This window comes from Periplaneta americana, chromosome 11, assembly GCF_040183065.1.
Source record: "Periplaneta americana isolate PAMFEO1 chromosome 11, P.americana_PAMFEO1_priV1, whole genome shotgun sequence".
NCBI classification, from domain to species: Eukaryota; Metazoa; Arthropoda; class Insecta; order Blattodea; family Blattidae; genus Periplaneta; species Periplaneta americana.
The window spans coordinates 179,567,035-179,588,418 of NC_091127.1; the positions used below are offsets into that span (position 1 = coordinate 179,567,035).

At 35.4% G+C, this 21,384-nt stretch overlaps 2 protein-coding genes and 1 long non-coding RNA gene across 8 annotated transcripts in view; 1 reads left to right on the forward strand and 2 right to left on the reverse strand.

Annotated features, from left to right (window-relative positions):
• LOC138709654 (fatty-acid amide hydrolase 2-like) overlaps nt 1-6,082 on the reverse strand; it is a 36,343-nt gene extending 30,261 nt beyond the window's left edge. The window contains exon 1 of one of the 4 annotated variants that reach the window (XM_069840584.1): nt 5,845-6,082. Coding sequence is in view for 2 of the 4 variants with exons in the window: in XM_069840582.1 (XP_069696683.1) it covers nt 2,391-2,432 (42 nt within the window). In the remaining 2 variants the exon portion in view is untranslated. The other 3 variants (XM_069840587.1, XM_069840583.1, XM_069840582.1) reach the window with 3 other exon arrangements.
• A 3,435-nt stretch (nt 6,083-9,517) lies between these two features.
• LOC138709658 (uncharacterized) overlaps nt 9,518-21,384 on the forward strand; it is a 38,740-nt gene continuing 26,873 nt past the window's right edge. Inside the window, exon 1 of the long non-coding RNA XR_011334989.1 lies at nt 9,518-9,967. This is a non-coding gene — a long non-coding RNA (uncharacterized lncRNA). The remainder of the gene's footprint in view (nt 9,968-21,384) is intronic.
• Nucleotides 10,787-21,384, reverse strand: part of smo (smoothened, frizzled class receptor) — a 61,590-nt gene continuing 50,992 nt past the window's right edge. For all 3 annotated transcript variants that reach the window (XM_069840590.1, XM_069840591.1, XM_069840592.1), the window contains exons 13-14: nt 18,590-18,845; nt 10,787-17,101 (exon numbers count right to left, since the gene is read on the reverse strand). In XM_069840590.1, coding sequence (XP_069696691.1) covers nt 15,878-17,101; nt 18,590-18,845 — 1,480 coding nt within the window. In that variant the 3' untranslated portion in view covers nt 10,787-15,877. The remainder of the gene's footprint in view (nt 17,102-18,589; nt 18,846-21,384) is intronic.

The following is a 21,384-nucleotide window of genomic DNA, read 5'->3' on the forward strand; positions in this document are numbered from 1 at the left end:
TAGCTACTCATAAACTGTCTTTGGGAGTTGGGGGGGGGGTGGAGTGGCAGGAAATTTTAGCACTGCCTAGAGGCAGCACTGTACCTAAATCCGGCCCTGTTGACACATGATCCTCCACATCATGAGTATCTTAAGAAAAAAATTGGTATTGCTCATCAAACTGTGGTTATTTTTTCATGGAATTGGATGAAATGTATCCACTTCTTCATTATAGTAAGGTAAGAGATCAGAGTTAGTTACTGAACTGTTTCGTCGTTGATTTAGGTTAGATTATATTAGCTTAGGAATGTTAAGTTGATCATTATTATAAATTGAAATGTACTTTTGAAGTTTGTTTGCAGTACCAGTACGGGTATTCAGAGCATCGTTTCAATGAAACTCTGGTGTTAAATCTATAAACTACAGCCATGATTTCATACATGAAATCATTACAACTTACAGCAGAGTGTCTTGTTTAGGCACAGTGAAAACATAAACAAAGTGCAGGTAACGTGTGAGGGGAGGACCAGCCGTATGATAAACACGAGGGATGCACAAGGTTTTAGTTACAAAATTTATGGTGGAGCATTAATTGAAATTGTATTTTCCAAAAATACACAAATTGCATAATGTTATCATATGGTTATCTTCTCCGTATATGATGGTCAAACTTCCTCTCTAAACTTCTTTATGGCTGACAGACAATATTCCTTGCCTCTCGATCAGTAACTTACTCTTTTATTTTTCCCTGTCTTCTTCCACTTGAACCCTAATTGTCTTAAAATGATCCTTAAACTGTATACAGTGAGAACGACCTCTCTTGGTCACCTCGTTGTTATAGGCTTACTTTAGTTTAAACAGTATTGTGGCATCTAGTTTAATAACATACACAGGTCTACTTCTTCTAACTTCTAAGCAAAGGAGCATACTTTAAGTTGTGTGGATATAAAGGGAAGAATTGTGACGGTGTCGTGTATGGTTCCTGGGATAGCTTAGTCAGTAAAGCATTCATGCGCTAAGTGAAGGGTCCCGGAATCGATACCCGGCCCCAGAAGAATTTTTCCCTTGAAATTATTCAAGCCTGCTTCACAGGGAGCTTCTACCTGAAAGTCAGATTTGCATATCAATTCACTGTTTTCCAAAAAGTCTTGATTTCAGGAAACATTGTACGTGAGTTTGAGATTTTGAATGTTTTTGCTGTGCACTACACAAGTGATTCAAGTCACCAAATCCATACTTACTTCAAACCTCATTTTTGTTAGAAAACAATAAGCATGGCCAGCAAAATAGCATGAAATTTCACAACCCGATAACTATTCTACATTTTCATATTGTGAAATAGAAAAATATCTATAGTGTATTGTCCGCTTTTTGTTTTATATTGTTGCACTAAATTCGGAAGTAGCAGGGTAGGTCTACTCTTATTTACTATATGTAATTATTTCTCTTCTAGTGGGCGAGAAGAGAATGATTTCTGCAAAAGATGTTTTACAGTATACATTTCCAAGTGCTATTATCATTAAATAAGTAATTTAAATTGTTCACCTGCGCTGGCACATAACTATGAACTCTAATAAAACCTAAACACAGTAAATTCATTCACACAAGCAATAGTTTATAAGGCTACAATTGAGAAGTTGAGCTGCTTGTATACAGCATGACCTGCGAGCTTGAGAGAAGTGAGTATCCCCACCACTCCACCGTGCGCTAGCAGAGAATTATAGCAGTAACTCTCAACCGAGGATGTTCTTTTGTATGGTCAGGACAACCAGACCAGACCTCATTCCACTTTGTCAGGCAGAGTGTGGCTGTTCTGGGGATGGTGTGCACATTCAATCAGCAGGCATTTAAAATATTTAAATGGTAGGCTAATAAATTAAAATTAGTCTTGAACTATATATGCCAACTTCCAATGAGATTACCACGCATTTAAATTGTGATAAATTAAAATTGTTGTTGCATTATATAAAACAACTTAAAAAAGAGATTACAGAATTTACAGAGTGTCCAGCGCACACCTGAACACCCGCAATATACGCCCCTGATAAGCGCACACTTTGTAACGTTTTATTAGATTTTGTGTTCGTGACTTATTGGCATTATAGACCTAGGTCTATTTACACGAATTCTGGAGTGTACTTGTAGTGTCACGACGATTGGCAGATGGGTATTGGGAGTTCCAGCTGGTTGGGAGACGACATACAAATTGGGGTCAATCTTCGATATCTACCTACAATACACATGGGGCTGACGTCTGATTTGCGTTCCGTTATGGGATAGATGGGTTACCTGTGGGATTACGTGACACGAGGCTGAGATATGTGACAAGATTAATGCGTTAGTTGAGATATATAAGTGACGTGAGACCGAGAAATGTGAGAAGGTTTCAATGATATAAGTTGTCCAAGTACGTTTTCTCTCACGAATATAGTGTGGTGTGATCGAAGTTTCATCCAAGTTGGTTTTAATTTTTGGTTAACGAGCGTTGAGCGGATTCCGCCGATTTTGGAATAGACACCGACGCACTTTGGTTAGGTTTGGTTAGTTTAGGCTTTTATTATCCCGTCAAGATGAAGGTGAAAGCGATTGAGTGTGATATTTTGTTCTCTATGTTGGCAGTTCAAGTATGTCGGTGTCTATTCCAAAATCGGCGGAATCCGCTCAACCAGGACCTCCTATATTACCGGACCTGACACTGGCATCCAAGATGGCGGCCGGAAGAGGGCTTTCGTAGATTGCAATGAGTTAAAATAAATACGGCATCGAAGAGATTATTTTAACAAAATTCTCAATTAAACAATAAATATTAAAGTTCCTTACACTACATAAATGAACGTAGTACATTCAGTAACATAAAAATATACCTACATATACACCAATAATAAAAGAAAACAACTAATTAAAAGCTTCAATATGTTACTATATATTAGGCTTAGGCCTATATGTTTTTATATATGAATATTGGCAATTGACCAATTAACTCTTGTAAAATTCAGATTTGTGAGGAAATAGAAGGTAGTAATATAATACTGAATAGCTGCTATTTCAGGATTTAGGAAATCTTACCTGGATTATACAAATCGATTTCATCAGCAACTGGAAATTATATAATATGGAGTCCTGTCTTCCTAATCACTAAACTTTGTCACTGTATTCACTGAGATTGGTTGAAAATAGAGCTAGCTATTCACTACGTACAGTTTAACACTGTGCCCACTGATGTTGATTTAGAATGAAATGGTACTATTCACTGTAATTTCTCACTGTATCCACTGATTCTGATTTAGAATGAAATGGTACTATTCACTGTAGTTTCTCACTTTATCCACTGATGCTGATTCAGAATGAAATGACACTATTCACTGTAATTTCTCACTATATTCACTGATGCTGATTCAGAATGAAATGACGCTATTCACTGTAGTTTCTCACTATATTCACTGATGTTGATTCAGAATGAAATGGCACTATTCACTGTAATTTCTCGTTGTATCCACTGATGCTGATTCAGAATGAAATGACACTATTCACTGTAATTTCTCACTATATTCACTGATGCTGATTCAGAATGAAATGGCACTATTCACAGTAATTTCTCATTGTATCCACTGATGTTGATTCAGAATGAAATGACACTATTCACTGTAATTTCTCATTGTATCCACTGATGCTGATTCAGAATGAAATGACACTATTCACTGTAATTTCTCACGTATCCACTAATGTTGATTCAGAATGAAATGACACTATTCACTGTAGCTTATCACTGTAATATCCACTTATACATATACAAGTGATTAGATAGGCTGTACAACTAAAAAGGATGAGGAATTCACAGCTTGGAGAGCACAGCAGCCTATTTTTTGAACTTGGAACACTTTCGATGGGTTTTATTTTTGTCTTTCAATGTATGCTTTTCATTTTGAACCTTGCAGTAATTATTAATAAATATTTTGGCCAATACTTGCTGCACTTCACTTAAAGTCATTTCACATTTACATATTACATCAAAATCTGTGGTATTTAATTCAAAGAAAGCCATTGCTACTGTAAATTGATGACAAGCTTCCTCCGACAGTTCAACTGTAAGAAGTCATTTTAAAATGTTTCGCTTCGTAAAATGTTAAATAGTTTATACACAGGTGTACACAAACTAACAACAAAATGGGAAGGGCATTTCAGACCACCACGGTTTAAGGCATTAAAATAAGAAAATGTTGTATTGTTTTCAATTATCAAGTCCCTGGCTGTAGACAAAGTTGACACACATGATACACACTTTTCTGTATTCGATCCTAACGAGTTAAGTACACTATGAGAAACATAGCCACCAATGCAGATTAGAATTTCCTGTGTACTTCTGTCAATTTCAACTGTATGTAGATGTTCTAATGCACCATCAAACTTATTCAAGACACAGTTATAAACGAACCGTCCGCACATGGAAATTTATCTTCTCTGATAACGAAATCAGAATCAAAATGTTTTATGCAAACCACTGAGTTGTTTGTTGGGGTAAAATGTTCACAGTGAATGCTTCTTGTCCACTTATCCCTTAAATCTTTATCTTTTGGAAACAAAAATACATGTACAAACGGACTTTCTTTATCGTAATTCGATTTGCAACCTGGGACACTACACGTGCAAGGCATTTTAAGGTTAAGTCTGGTAACGACATAACAACATACTTCCAAGCTTTGTTCTCTACGAAAACAATTTATATTAATTATAATATCACAATTCTATTATTATATACTAACTTATAAACCCTTCAACGAGTATACTAGAGGTAAATGATACAAGAAACACAATAACATTCACATGAAGTACGTATACTTTCACAGTTGCGTTAACCACTCAATTGTCCACCATGTTTGTTTACTTCCGCTCACAGTGTCAGGTCCGGTAATATAGGAGGTCCTGGCTCAACGCTCGTTTCACCCTAATAATCAGGCCGTGTCTCAAAGCTACATTTTCAACTGAAGTGAACTAGATTGTTGACTAAATAGGCGGATGTGACGTCAGAAGTTACGATCTAAAGCTATGTAGCGCATAGCAATCAAGTCCGTAGTAGCTAGTAAACGAAAATGCTTGCGTGATTGTTGACTTGTTCACTAAACAAACATGGATACCTCATCAACAATTAGGGTTATTAAATCTGAAAATGCTTTGGAATTGAAATAATGTAAATATAATTTAGAATAACACGTTAACTTTGAACACTGGCATTGTTAATATCTTCTGTACAATGTTTTAAACATTACTGTAATACATTAAGTCCTTATCTTTTTCCACATAATTCATAATGAAACTGCATTAGGACACTGCCTTCTTAATTTAGTGCTGCACAGTGATGTCATGGTTTTTAGAAAAATAATCTATGAAGAAGGCCATGTTTCAAGCATACATGTCCAAAGCTCCCTAGTGTGTAGTTTATAAGTCACCTAGTTGCTAGTCACTAGTGTGTAGTTTGGACTTGAGCTTTGAGACACGGCCTCATTATAACCTCCATTGCAGACACGCCCGTCATTGTGTCAACACACAAAATGTAAAGTCATGCTTAATATCCAAAAATTTGCATGCAAAATGTATGACAACTAAAATGAGAAAGAAACAAAAATAACAAGAAATTCAGAACATGGATGCCTTCCTTTTCGTCTTACTTCAAAATTCCAACCTTGTGTACAAAAAATTAATTGTTGGCACTGAAAAGTGGCTTTTCGTAAGCATGATGATGCGCATTCGACAAACACAGACAAATCTGCTCTTTCTAGTATGTTAAGATAGGCCTACTTATCAGTGAAGTATCCGTATAATGAAATTTTCCCAAAATGGATAAAGAGAAACAAAAAAAGGCAAACTTACCCTTCTTTCGTCTATTGACAAGAATTCTAGAAATAATGTATGAGTATATCTTATCGTTGTATGGTTACTGTTTAGTTGTCAAGTACTTTTAACTAGTTTATTCGTTGCTTTCACAATAAATATTCCTATAAAAAAAGTATTGACACTGTAACCAATGGAGGTTAAATATCCAATATCTGACAAATCGAAGACTTCAAATCAGCCAAATTCACGTCTCTCATAACACGACCAACACGGTACTCACAATTCAAGAGACTTTGGCCTATTATTATAGACCCTGATCGTAATCATACGTAATCAGGGATATAGCCTCTTGCCACAATTATCAATTGTCATGTTATTGCTTATTGCCGATGTTCAAGTGTTGCCAACCACTGCGTTACGAATAATTGTTTATGCTTTGATTAAAATTACACGGTTGACGGTGGCCGGAAAACTCAGTTGGATGTTAACTGGTAAGGTTCAATCGCATGTGGCGAGTTGTATGCAAGAGGACTTATAATTCTAGCCCTCTTGGTTGGTTCAACTTTTCTTCAAATTAAGCATTCAAGCGATGCGAGTGAACGGAACGCATTCAATTATGCATGTTTTTCTTTTCCACTAAAAATGAGAGCGCATGCGGCAATTAAAATCGTCGGTGAGTATTTTGTGCGTATATAGGATGATACGCACAAACATATAACAGATGGGTCATCCCAATGTTAAAATCGGTAGCACTTTGAAGAGAACAACTGCCAGGATCGCCACAAGTCCGCCGTAAACCAACACGAGATGGCAGTACAGCCGCTAATGTAATTCAAATGGACTCACTCCTTATGTAACAACGAGATAGCAGCGTAGTAAACTTGACAAAAATTGTTACCGTCAAAGCCTATAAGGCCGAGCAATCTGGGTATATATCTGTAGTGCTCGGGAAAAGTGGCACAAGTCAAAAATGTTAATTTTACAGAAGAAGGAAAGAACTGTCTTCACACTGGTTTATGTAGATTTGATTTTCTTCTGTATGAATTATTCCAGTTTTGAGAAATACTTCTGTCTCGTTTCCCAAGCAAGCAGATGTTCCGTAAGTTGTCAATAAACTAATAAAATTTTTTTGTGGAAACTGACTTATGCCACTTTTCCCAAGCACTGCAGATATGATCTAGGGCAGGCTTCTCAAGGCCAACGCATAAAAGTTGTTACACAGAGCAATTGTAGATAGCGTAGTCAGCTGAAATTCCACAAAGCGGCACTTTTGAGTTGTACTGTCAAAATAAACGGTTGTTTTCGGAACGAATAAAATTTCTTAAGTCGTTTGCAATAATAATAATAATAATATTAATAAAATGTATTTTCTAATTATATATTATGAGTAAAAGGAAGACATCTGAAGCATGAAGAACTATAAATGTTACGTAATTATTTATTCACAAGGAACTGGCTACCCTAACCCATTATCTCCTTGCCTAGTTGCCTCATAAGTGGTGCCTTGTTGATATCACATGTGAAGTTCAGACTGTCTTCGGATAGTTGACTAAACAACAAAATACTTCGGGCTGTATTCATTGACATTCTTAGCACTGCCTTCCGGTGGATGATCAGCGAACTAACGTTTTTCGTATTCATAAACCAGTGCTAGCGATATGATATGAATCCTGTACAAGTAAACAGTCGTTAGTCGGGACTAGTTTAGCACGCTCGTAGCGCGGGCTAGCGAATGTCTATGAATAGCACTCTTCATTTCTAGTAAATGGTTTTTGGTATCTCTCTCTTTTTTAAGTTCATATTATATTTAATAAAATAAAATTCCATTAAATAATAATAATTAAATTACAATTAAAATTTTTGATTGTTAAGGTACATATTCTTACGATATGTCCTCTCAAATTCTTTTCTCAAGTCCTTCAGTTCTTCATTATACGTATTTGTTACACTGGTCTTGATTCAAATTAGGTAACAATTTTATATTAATAAAGTGGTAACAGTTATCCACTGAAACTTGCAACTCCCACAATTTCGCTTTCTAAGGACATTCTTTCCTTGGAGATGGAGACAAAATCGTAGCGGTTACAGATGTCTATTCAAACGTCGCGGTCAATGACGTCATCCGGAGATACATGAACTTCTCCCGCATCTTGTTCCACTCTTGCATTAAAGAGAGGGAGAGAGGGAGAGGAGGAGGGGGAAGTGCTCTGAGAAGGCCCTATTGAGACGTCTGATTTAGGGCATCATTTAGTAAGCCTATGGTGCGTATTTCATTCAACAGTAGCATGTAGGAAGATGTGGTAGCGAGCAACTGATTGTTTTTAGGTCAGGAGTTCCCAACCTGGTGCTCGCGAGCACCATGATGCTCTTTTAATGACATTTGGTACTTTCGTCATGCGAGTAAAAAAATGCTCGAGAGCACAAAGACTCCTGAGGTCTTATTCAATTCAAACTTTGTTGTACGAGTTGGAACAAATATTGTTGCTATTCATCCATTATGATGTCTTAGAGATCTGATAGGCCTTCTTGTATTTCATGGTGTATAATCTCTTTCAATTCAATGTAGACGTAATCAGAGAAATCAATATTACCCAAGAGATTTTGCTAATTTTTAAGAAAAAAATATTTATTGTTTTAATCAAGTGCAATATCCTTAATGTTATATAAAATTAAAGAGTACCAACGTATTTTATATGTAACATATTATTTCACGTCATGGGCATAATATTAGCTGGCCACTATAATGGACGCACGGCTCCTAAAAGTTAATTGAAAGAAAAGTTGAACCATGTAGATGCAACCATGCAACTTAACACAAGGGATTGAACCTTACCAGTTCACATCCAACTGAGTTTTCCGGCCACCATCAACCGTATAATTTTAATCAAAGCAAAGCATAAACATAATTATTCGTAGTGCAATGGTTGGCAACATTTGAACATCGGCAATAACATAATTGATCTCTATTAGAGTTGGGCAACACGATTCTTTTTCAGAAGTCGATTCCAACGATTCAATCACACATTACGAATCGATTCTAACGATTCGTTCACGATTCTTCTCAGTCTGCGATTCCAACTATTCTTTTGAATCGTCAACGAGTTCACGATTCTTCCCAGTCTGCGATTCCAACTATTCTTTTGAATCGTCGCAAGACACTTTCCTTTGCAAACCACGCGTAGAACAAAAACGTTCTACATCTCTCTCATAGATGGCATAAGAGACGAGACATTGGATTGTCTCTTTCTCATTGGCTGGAACCATTCAGTATGAACTCCATTAGTCTACAAAATTACCCAAGATAATGTCTCTAAATTATAATTTATCAACTGAACCTTATTATGAAGTACATTTTTTGCATTACATCTCTATTTAACTATGCAAATTTCAGGTTTGTGTTCATTATTTTCCATACTTAACAAATGCAGTACATATTTTGATTTCACTCTCGCTCGGGAGCATTCGACACGGTTCGGAAATGTCCGTTGACAGGTTACATCAAACAACGAATAGAATCGTGGGTTACGATACCATGCCGATTCCTTCATATTCTTTTGAATGACGATTCGTTACGATTCGTTTGAACGACGATTCGTTACGATTCTTTTGAACGACGATTCGTTGATACCACGAATCGATTCTTACGATTCTTTATTATTAGTCGTTCGAATGAACGATTCGTTCACGAATCGACCCAACTCTAATCTCTATACTAGCAGACATGTCACTATCAAGATAACTAGCGTAGTATGTGAGGCGTATGTCTAGGTCTAGAATCCCTCGTGCAATCCTGCATTACCAACCTAGAGGCAGATCAACTGGATGTCCAATGAAGAGAACTGAAAACTTTTGTGGTCCGTAACAGTCCTTCTGGGACTATAACCTTTATGGCTGATGATGTTGATATACTGAGAAAATAATTATTTGCCATTTACGTGGCACTATTTCTTTATAATATATTGTACATTTAAAAAAAAAGAACTGTTCAGCAATACTCCGGTGCTATACTGTAACAGAAGTTTTGATATCAGTGAAAATTATATTTTCTGGGTAAACTGTTAATCAGATATCAAATTCTTGTTATGTTTACTACTCTCTAATTGAAAAGCTGCCCAGAACAAGATTGTAACCCGCAAATACGAAATTCTTCAGAATTTAGGTAAAAACCATAAGAGGCCTATTGCACATATTTTCAATCTTTTAGAGCAAGAATGACAATTAGAAATGTGTGCTGATTTTAATACAAAAATTATCAATATTTTATAATGTAATGTACAGTGCATCACTAACAACCTTGATCCATGGATAAATTAAAAAAAAAATCTACAAACTGCGGCAGAGGAAACGCATGTTTTTTGATCAGCCAGTACTCGACAAAGAGGAGGGGTAGGGGTTTCCGCTGCTTGCTACTAGACAGCTTTGATTATGCAGTTTCAGTAGCTATGGTGCCAAAGACCTTAGAGTATCGACTGTTTGTTTTTGAAACTTATACTGAAACAAGTCCGTAATTGCCATCCGGTTTTAATGATATCCACTGACTGCCTCACTCACCTGCCTTGTCCATATGTGATTAGTTTTTTTGGTATTATCTCAAATCAAAGATTTACATATACAAACTCTACAACATCCAGGAACTGAAAAATTTCATTTACCTGGAAATCGCTAATGTGGAGGAAGAAATTAATGTTGGGAAGAAAAATGTAGAATTTCGAAGTGAGGTTGCGAGATTGCATATAGAAGGGAGGGTATCACTTGACGAATGTTATTTTTCGGAGATAATTCAGAATTATCAACAAAACTGCAGTGTACACGCTTTATTTCCGTGTAATTAAATTTTGTTTAACTTGCAAATTTACTGAGTTATTGTTATTTGAAAAACATGCATTTTCTCTGCTGCAAAAAAAAAAAAAAAACCTGCAGATGGATATGGAACACAAGTGGATGGAAAAGAAAAGGAAATAAAAGAAGATTTGAGGAGTAAAAGCCAATTTCTTTTTATTGTAAAAATATTATATTCTCGATTGTTCATTAATGTAAATATGATCGCTACTTCCATAAATAGTTGTAGTGTTCTTCCTATTAAATTCAGACTTTTATCCTTATTAGTGCTTGGTTTTATTGATTTTCAGGCACTTTTATAACTTTAAAAATAACACAAGTGTATAGCAAAATTTCTATGATGTCAGACTTCCATGTAAGACAACATACTAAAAAAGGACAAATATCCATATCCTAAAAAAAAGATTCGAACCTACAGCTGTGATCACTGCTTATGTAATATATACAAGCTGGTATAAACGTAGAGTTTGACTGAGTCACAGAGCCACTAAGTTCGTCCTGACATACTATAAAATTAAGATTAGTTCTATTATAAATCATTTAAATTCGTCTGATTAATTTATGCATTACTGACTGAGTACGAAGATTATAAATAAGCAAAGCATCAGTGTTATTTGAGATTTATTGATGACATGTTAAATAACAGTAGGCCTAAGCCAATTTTCAGTGTGTTTTAATGGAATTTACATTTAAAAAAACAGTTACATGAAAGCCACTACAGTTCAAAAGTATTGGAAAGCACGACTGCTAATGGCTTCATTGCCAAATGGAAGGCACTAGACAACAACATCATTTTTGTTTTCTGAAAGCCTAAATTTGTTAAATTAAAAGTCTGCTTTCAAACTAACTCCTTCAGCTTTTTCTTTTACTTTGGCAAGTTGGATGGTTTTCAGTTCTGTGTCTTTTCTCCAGATTTTATTTCTAAAAACAGCAGAGCTTACTTTTAAATTACTTAATATTGTCTGTCTTAGTTTTCCGATAAGCTGATTCTGTTTCCTAATTTTTATATTGTAATTTAATGGTTTTGGGAATTAATTTTCAATTGAGCTTTGTGTGACTAATTTTTATGTCCTTCATAGAGTTCTGCAATTCTTTACACGATAAATGTCATTTCGCAATTCTGTTACATTCCTTTGCGTACCTTTATGTATGTTTGAAAAAAAATATTTATGTTATATGAAATCCTCAAACACAGGAAACAGACGTTTTCTTGTAGAGTTAATGCCAAAGCCAAAATCAGCTCCTTTGAAATGTTTCTTGCAGACACGTGATATTGTGCTTGGTGTTCAAAAAGTCCCTTACTTGTCTGTTGGCAAGAAATGGCTAAAGAACACTCTTTTCTTAGTTCATCATCTTGTGGAAAATTATGAAATGGCATGTCATATTATTCACTGTGCTTTGATTTGGAAAAGGTTACAAAGCAGTAAACCATTTCTAATCACACAAAAATTAGCAGAATGACTTCCTAATTTTTAATTTAATTCATCATCATCATCATTATTCTAAGGCACCACAACATCAAAATTGAAAGTTTTGCCTTCTCAATAATTCTCTTCCAGACACTTCTGTCTTTGGCTGCCTTCAAATTAGTCACTTTCATTTTCTTCAGGTCTTTAATTTAATTGTAACATCTAATTAAAAATATATTTACACACACTAAAATACTGTAGCATTTACTATTATTATACTACACTACAGACTAATCAGAATTAAACTTTTTTTCGCCACTGCAAGAAAAATCGCGCAACACACTTCTTATGCATTATAACTGCAGTTTCCTATCAGTTAGTAAAAATGATAACCTTTCAAAGTGCGTATCATATTTGAAAAAAGGGTAGGGAAAATTTAGGCCTGCTTGAAAATGCTTAATTGAAGAGTGTAAACAACAAAGTTTGTAAGTGCACACAATAAAATTTTTCAGGTGAGGCATTTTGCTTCATCCAAATCATATAGTACTGTTGACAACTGCATATTGCATACTGTACATTAACTAGAGTCTACTTTCACTTCAAATTCCAACATAGGGGGAAGAAGCCTTGCAGTACTGGTCAACATACAGTACCAGCCAGTTTGTGTTTTTAAATACCAATAACAATTAGCAGGACGTGCAATGTAGTGTTCACTGCTTCTAGCAGTCAAAAATCACCGATAATTAATTCAAACTTAAATATGCATTCAGTGTTGCCAATTCAGCGGTTTTCCCGCTAGATCTAGCGTTTTTCGGCGTTAGTTTAGCGGGTAAAATTTATGAAATTTGTATTGCTGATATAGGGATTTAGCGGGTATTTTTAGTACTCACAGCGGCAAAATTATATAATTTTACATTGACAATATAGAAATTTAGCGGTTTCTGCACGGCTTCACAGTGGATTTTTAAGAATCGAGTTGGCAACACTGTATGCATTCATTCGCTAACAGTCAGTTGGAACACTTTTCTGCTTGCTGTGGTGTGAATCGATAAATCTAAATCGATTGAAATCACGGCACTTTGATAAGTAGCGTTATAAATCTTGTTTGGTTTGATTTAGTCATGATTTATGGATTACTTTTGTGCACGATCCATTTTACATAAAATAATGATGCTACAGAAAACAATATTTTTATGTTTCGCTGTGTGTCGATTAGTACTGGTCATATTCTTTCATGTAAATTATGTCTAAAATTGCAACCAAAGGATTTCAGTGTACAGGTATTCATCCCTGAATCTCAATGTATTCACAGAGCTCGATTATCTACCTTCAATGATGACAGACATAGCAGTGGATTCGAATGTGAAACTGAGAGCCCAACAGTTGGCAAGTTCACATCATGAGACTAGTCCTAGTAGGTCTACTCCTAATGATGCCATTGTTGTAGGCCTAAAGGAAACAATTCAGCAAGTTCAGCCCAATTCCGGATGCCAGTAAGAAGTGAGAAGTTAGTTGATGCCGAAAATCTAAAGGAAGTGCGGTCTTGACATCCAGTCCTTAAAGACATATCTAGAAGAAAAAAATAATGAAAAGTTGAAGAAAGTAGCCAAGAGCCTACTGCATGGGAAACACCCCTTATCAGGAAAATTCTTCCCAAAAAGCTCAAGAAAGACAACTAAGAAAAATGACGGCCAAATTAATTTTTTGTAGGGAATCTCATGATGAAGATTGGAGCCAATGTTCTTTCTGCAAAATGTGGGCTCACAAAGCCTGTGCCAGCATTCCTGAGAGGTCCGACACATATGAATGGGATTTTTGTCAAAAGTAATATGTGACCGGTACTGCCTGCCAGTTTTCTGCTGTATCAATTTTATGGACATTTATTAATATTAATTACTGAATTTTTTTCGTAATTATCATTGAGTTCACTAATATACATAAATACTTACATTATATCAAAAGAGTGTATCAAAATGTTGAATGCTTTTTTATTTATAACCCAAAACATTTAAGTAATCGGTACTGCAAGACTTCCCCCTACTGTATGACTTCTGTATCTTTGCTGTTTACTCTTCAATTATATATTCAGGGAAATGGTACATAATACCTTAATTTATTGCAATATCTCATTATAATAATAGTAAGATTTTCAAGTTGAATTAAATAGCGACTAGTTTTAACATGATTTATCTGTAAATAAAACAAAAACAATTACTTTTCTAGGACTGCACCCAATTAGAGCAAAAATAGTTATAGATGGTAAAATAATCGAACAAGTTAATACATTCAAATATTTGGGTTGTTCTATAACTTGTGGAAAAAAGTATGAAACTGATAACAAACTAAATATATTTAACTATTTTTGTGATACAGTTCACCGTACTTTGGGTAAAAAGATGTGAAAGGAAACTTTATTGAAGTTTTATAAAGCCATGGCAATCCCTGCATTCTTGTACGGTTGTAAATGCTGGACTTTAACAAAAGACCATGAATGAAGAATCGCAGCAGGAGAAATGAAGTTTTGAGATTCTATACTTTGTTGGATAGAAAGAGGAATGAGATATAAGAGAAGAACTAAATATACAAAGTATAATAGAAATAATTAGAACAAAACAACAGGACTGGAAAGAACACATAAATAGAATGCCAACAACATGTATTATTAGAGCAGCCACAGATTATAATCCTAGAGGAAGGAGGTCACTAGGAAGACCAGTTAAAAGATAGCGAGACCAATTTTGATGAGGCAGAATAGGTCGAAGGGTCTGAACCTTGAAGGAGATGATGATGATGACGACGACGAATAATAGTAAGAGTAGGTACAGTTTGCATGTAAAATTTATTAAGTTTCTTTTATTTCTTTTCGAAAACGTTTACTCTATGAATTCAAGTACAGAGAAAGCAGTGGCTCGGTATGTATGGAATGTCTTTTAATGTCAAGAGTGGTAACCATTTATTTTAACATAATGCACACATTAAAGTTGGGAAATGGTATCCATTAATCATATTCAAGTGTTCTGCTACAATTCTGTGGTATGAAACACAGCTGCTAGTGACGGAATTGGTATTATGTGGGAACCAATTGAGAGCTGTATTTTGTGTGCTATGTGCCAGTTTGTATGTACATATTACGTAAGCAGTGGCTGTGACATTTACTCGTCCATTCATTTTGAGTGCAGCATAATCAATTAATTGTTACAAGATATCATACATTTAATACATAACAGTGACACTATGATGTTAATGCTGGAAGAGGAGGTTTACTTTTTAACATATAATATCTGTATGAAATTTAGCTAAGGTACCTACTTCAAAACTAGTTAAGTCTGAGATTTTAAATAAATACTGCTAGTAATTTGGGTTGTAAGGGGTAGTGACGTGCATTCCATAACTTCTCCTATCCAAATCCCAACCCCACCTGCTCGTAGTGCAACCTGCTAATTAACTAACAGGGACTCTGGGGACCGAGTCATGGCGGTATAACCATTACATCTAGTACAGAGGAAATGCTGTACTCCCATGCCTGTCCAGAGGCTATAGGTGGCAACCCCACCACTGGACTTACTTCCTCCAGGCTAGTAACCTGTTGGAAGGACATCTTCTTACTAAAAAGTCTCTACAAACACAGAACACGACTGCTTAGTAATTTTTCTATAACTATAATTTCCTGGCACTTCTATTTAACTTAAAAGTCACTGTGATCATCAATAATAAACTTGAAAAATACAACCTACCACAAGCCATTAAAAACATGAAAGTTTTTAATTCTTTTTTTTCCCTGCCAATTTAGATGTATGACACTTTTCCACAAAACTATATCATCACAATGCAACCGGATTCCACTGCAATTCAACGTTCTTGTTATCAGCACTCTTACTTCTTACACTGTTCTTGCCCTGAGCACTCTTTCTCCTCTCCGGCCTGACTGGAGGTCCAGCATGACTGCCTTCTGAAAGTTCCTGCACTAAACGCTGTACATTGTAACTGTAGTTCAGTGCTCTACCTGCTGGACTTGATAACACATTATCAGCTATTTTATTAACAAGTGAAGTCTGATTCTTTTCAAAATGACCGTGAGAATATGATCGAGGAACTGAAGGCCGGGATGAAGGTGGAGATACCCGAGTACTTTGGCTTGCACATGCTCGTGGTGAAGGATGTATTATATTTTTCCCCTTTAGTTCTTGCATCTCGATACAGTCTATTGACAATGTGGTCTGAGTTCCAACTTCACGTCCTTCATTGTTGCTCTGGTTGTAGGGTGTAACTGATATAACACGCGTTTTACTTGCATCAAAGTTATGAGGGCTTCCTTGTGACAGACCTGAATGGGAGGACTGCACAACTAGATGAGAAAGCTCAGGACAAAATGACGTGGAACCATCTGAAACACCTCCAATATCTACAGAAGGAACGAAATTCAATTTTTGTGGAGGTTCATCATCAGAGCCTTCTGTAAGATACAATTTCACTTCATCAGGTATATTTATGTTTTTACAATCGCCATAGTTATTTCTATACCTGTTTCCCTCTGAAGTTCTACTTCGATAATCATCAACTTCTGCACTTATACTATGATGGGAACCCATATCAACAATGGAATTTTTCTGATCTTCCTCAATATGGATGCCATCATTTGCACTTACAGTGTTTGCATTAATTTCGGTACTTCTGTTTTTCCGTTTATTATTAATATCATCATTTCTGTCATCATTCTCATCTTCATTAAACTTACTTGCTATTACAACTTTCATATCGTTTTCTGCTGGCATTCCATCACTGATCTCCTCATCACTGTCATTAATATCCTCCAAATCCACATCATTAGCTTCCCTACAAAGAAAGATATCAAATTTTTTTATTGTCCCAGAAATCTTCTCATCACTGTTTTGTTCTTCATCACTTACATCAAGACTCTGATCTGGCAGGGCGAATGGCAGAATGACTTTAGAGCTGTCCAAACCTGCATTGCCAGTCCTTCGTTTCTTTAGATTGGGAACAAATGATGGAAGAGTTGTATTTGCTAGAGTAAGTGCTGACAGAATCTGAAATACAAGACAAAAACGAAACTGCTCAATACATATTTTCAATATTAACAACATATACAGCAACATTTTTGAGGGAGAGGAAAAGACAACATATCTGAGAAATATTAATTTACATAATTTTCAAATTTATATGAAAAAAAAAAAGTACCATAATATATGCTCGTGTAATTTACACCTCCGCATATTTTGCACATTCTAATTATTTAACAATTAGTTATTTTGGATTTTGTTTTTGCTTCACATATTTTACGCACCAACATTAAGTACAGTGTGAGTTCTTTGCTTTTAATAAGTAATGATTTTACCGTTTTTAATAGGTAGTTGGGCAGCTGGCATCATAACATGAAGTTGCATCAAGGGCACATCAATCAACTATCAATTGATTATCTACTATGATCTCATTAATTATTATAGACTACTGAATAGATTACAGTACATACTCATTACGATTATAATTAATTTAATTACTGCTAATTATGAAAACTATTTATTGTTACAAAATTGAAATAAAACATTCACACAACTTATTTACCGTACTCTAAATAGTAGTAGAATAAAATCTAGATAAAGCCCTCCACTAAAAAAATCTGAGTATTTTATGCACCTCAATTTTTAATAGACAAAAAGAGGGAAAAAAATTGCGAAAAATTACACCAGCAAATACAATATTATTTGTAAGAAAGAGCAACAAAACCTATGATGACACAATTACTTATAAAAATGAAATAAATTAATGAGGTGCATAAACAATTGAATGTTCTTTCATATTTAAGTATAAAAATATCGGGGTGCCATTTGAAATTTCTAAAGGGCCTGGGGGATGAAATCTAAAATGCAATTAAGCCTGGTTTCAGACTTCCCCCTCAATATATAAATTGACGTGTTTTTGTTTACATTCAATTCAATTTAAATAATTAGTTATTTAGACTGGTAAGATTTAAAATGAAAGCCCTGTATGTGTGTGTGTGTGTGTGTGTGTGTATCAATTTGCAGAAACTTTCAGTGTGACTCATAGTAATATATCGACATTATAGTAATAATTGCAAATATGTATACTTACTTACTTACTTACTTATGACTTTTAAGGAACATGGAGGTTCATTGCCACCCTCACATAAGCACGCCATCGGTCCCTATCTGAGCAAGATTAATCCAGTCCCTACCATCATATCCCACCTCCCTCAAATCCATTTTAATATTATCCTCCTATCTACGTCTCGGCCTCCCAACTAATACTCTATTCTGGATTCGCCCATATGTGCTATATGTTATAATTGCAAATATAGTTTAATTAATTATGAAATAAAAAATATATATAAAACAATAATGAAAACGAAGTTAGAATGTAATCCAACCACATTTCGGACAATTTTTCAGAATTATTTAATTTTGACCCTGTCATGTTTCTAGAGTCCTCGAAAAATGTATACAAATTTATTGGGAATTCTAATGAACGCAATGTACACATATAATTACGGAACTCACTTGTGCTCCTAACTGACTTTCTTGTGATGTTGTACTGCCTCTCCTAATCAAAAGAGGTCCCACACGACTACTTCGAATACGTCCAAACTCTCTTCTTTGTCTTCGACTGCGAGTTTTTCTGCCCCTTCCACCAGACACAGTTGCAGTACTTGCTGCAGGCATAGGAGTGGCTGCAGCTTTTCGTGTTGCTGTTACTTCAGCAATCTGTACAGACACTTGGGAGTCCAATGAGTGGCGACGTGATTCAACTGACACCCTGCAAATGATTTCCATCTGTTATAAAACTACTTTACTTTAACAGTGTGGACTTACAGTTACTGCTAATATTTCAATTTGTTATCCAGATTAAACCAATGATTATGAAGACCTAGTGTGATACTCTGTGTCAACAATGTGATTGAGCTTCACAACTTACTTACTTACTGGCTTTTAAGGAACCTGGAGGTTCATTGCCGCCCTCACATAAGCCCGCCATTGGTCCCTATCCTGAGCAAGATTAATCCATTCTCTATCATCATATCCCACCTCCCTCAAATCCATTTTAATATTATCTTCCCATCTATATCTCGGCCTCCCTAAAGGTCTTTTTCCCTCTGGCCTCCCAACTAACACTCTATATGCATTTCTGGATTCGCCCATACGTGCTACATGCCCTGCTCATCTCAAATGTCTGGATTTAATGTTCCTAATTATGTCAGGTGAAGAATACAATGCGTGCAGTTCTGTGTTGTGTAACTTTCTCCATTCTCCTGTAACTTCATCCCTCTTAGCCCCAAATATTTTCCTAAGCACCTTATTCTCAAGCACCCTTAACCATGTTCCTCTCTCGAAGTGAGAGTCCAAGTTTCACAACCATACAGAAAAACCGGTAATTTAACTGTTTTATAAATTCTAACTTTCAGATTTTTCGACAGTAGACTGGATGATAAAAGTTTCTCAACCGAATAATAACAGGCATTTCCCATATTTATTCTGTGTTTAATTTCCTCTCGAGTATCACTTATATTTGTTACTGTTGCTCCCAGATATTTGAACTTCTCCACCTCTTCAAAAGATAAATTTCCAATTTTTATATTTCCATTTCGTACAATATTCTCTCCACAAGACATAATCATATACTTTGTCTTTTCGGGATTTACTTCCAAACTTATCTCTTTACTTGCTTCCAGTAAAATTCCCGTGTTTTCCCTAATCGTTTGTGGATTTTCTCCTAACATATTCACGTCATCCACATAGACAAGCAGCTGATGTAACCCGTTCAATTCCAAACCCTCTCTGTTATCCTGGAGTTTCCTAATGGCATACTCTAGAGCAAAGTTAAAAAGTAAAGGTGATAGTGCATCTCTTTGCTTTAGCCCACAGTGAATTGGAAACGCACCTGACAGAAACTGACCTATACGAACTCTGCTGTACGTTTCACTGAGACACATTTTAATTAATCGAACTAGTTTCTTGGGAATACCAAATTCAATAAGAATATCATATAAAACTTCTCTCTTAACCGAGTCATATGCCTTTTTGAAATCTATGAATAACTGATGCACTGTACCCTCATACTCCCATTTTTTCTCCATTATCTGTCGAATATAAAATATCTGGTCAATAGTTGATCTATTACGCCTAAAACCACACTGATGATCCCCAATAATTTCATCTACATATGGAGTTAATCTTCTCAAAAGAATATTGGACAAAATTTTGTACGACGTCAACAAAAGTGATATTCCTCGAAAGTTACTACAGTTAGTCTTGTTCCCCTTCTTAAAGATAGGTATGATTATGGACTCCTTCCATTGTTCTGGTACAATTTCCTTTTCTCAAATAGCAAGTACAAGCTTATAAATTTCGTTAGATAATGCGCTTCCACCTTCTTGTATTAATTCTGCTAGAATTTGATCGATACCTGGAGACTTATAATTTTTCAGCTTTTCTATCGCAATTTCTACTTCAGAAAGCGTGGGTTCAGGTATAAATGGCTCAGCAGTTTGTATTTCAATTTCGTCCCGATCATTTCTATTTGGCCTATGTATATTTAGTAGTTGTCCAAAATAGTTTTTCCATCTGTTCAGGATTGAATGAGCGTCTGCAAGCAAGTCACCATTCTCATCCTTGATCGTGTTTACCCTTTCCTGATATTCATTGTTGAATTCCTTTATGCCCTTATATAAATCTCTAATGTTTTTATTTTTACTATTTGTTTCTACCTCATTCAGTTTTTCCTTCAAGTAATCTCTCTTTTTATTCCTAAGTGTACGATTTGCTTCCCGTCTTCTATTGAAATAATCATCTCTATTCGCCTCAACTGGATCCTGTAAGAATTTCAATTTTGCCTGTTTCCTTCTTTCTACTACCATGCAACAATGTTCATCAAACCACGGTTTCTTTTTCTTAGTTTCATAATAACCTATGCTCTGTTCAGCTGCAATTTTGATATTATCTCGGATATTTTCCCACATGCTATTAACATCTAACTCTTCCTCAACTTCGTCGGAACTTGCTAATACGGCAAACCTATTTGAAATTTCGACCTGATAATGTTGCTTAGTTTCCTCGTCCTTTAATTTCGGAATATTGAATCTTCTAATATTTACTTGTTGCTCTACTCACTTGGCTACTGATAGTCTTTCTCTTAGTTCTCCAATTACCAAATAATGGTCAGAATTAGAGTCTGCCCCCCTGAAGGTTCGAATGTCTACTATACTAGTAGAGCTTCACAAAGTATTCATATTTTTATATTCATGCAACAATTACAATGTTAATGTTTCACTTTATTATTATTAGTTCTCGATTTAGAA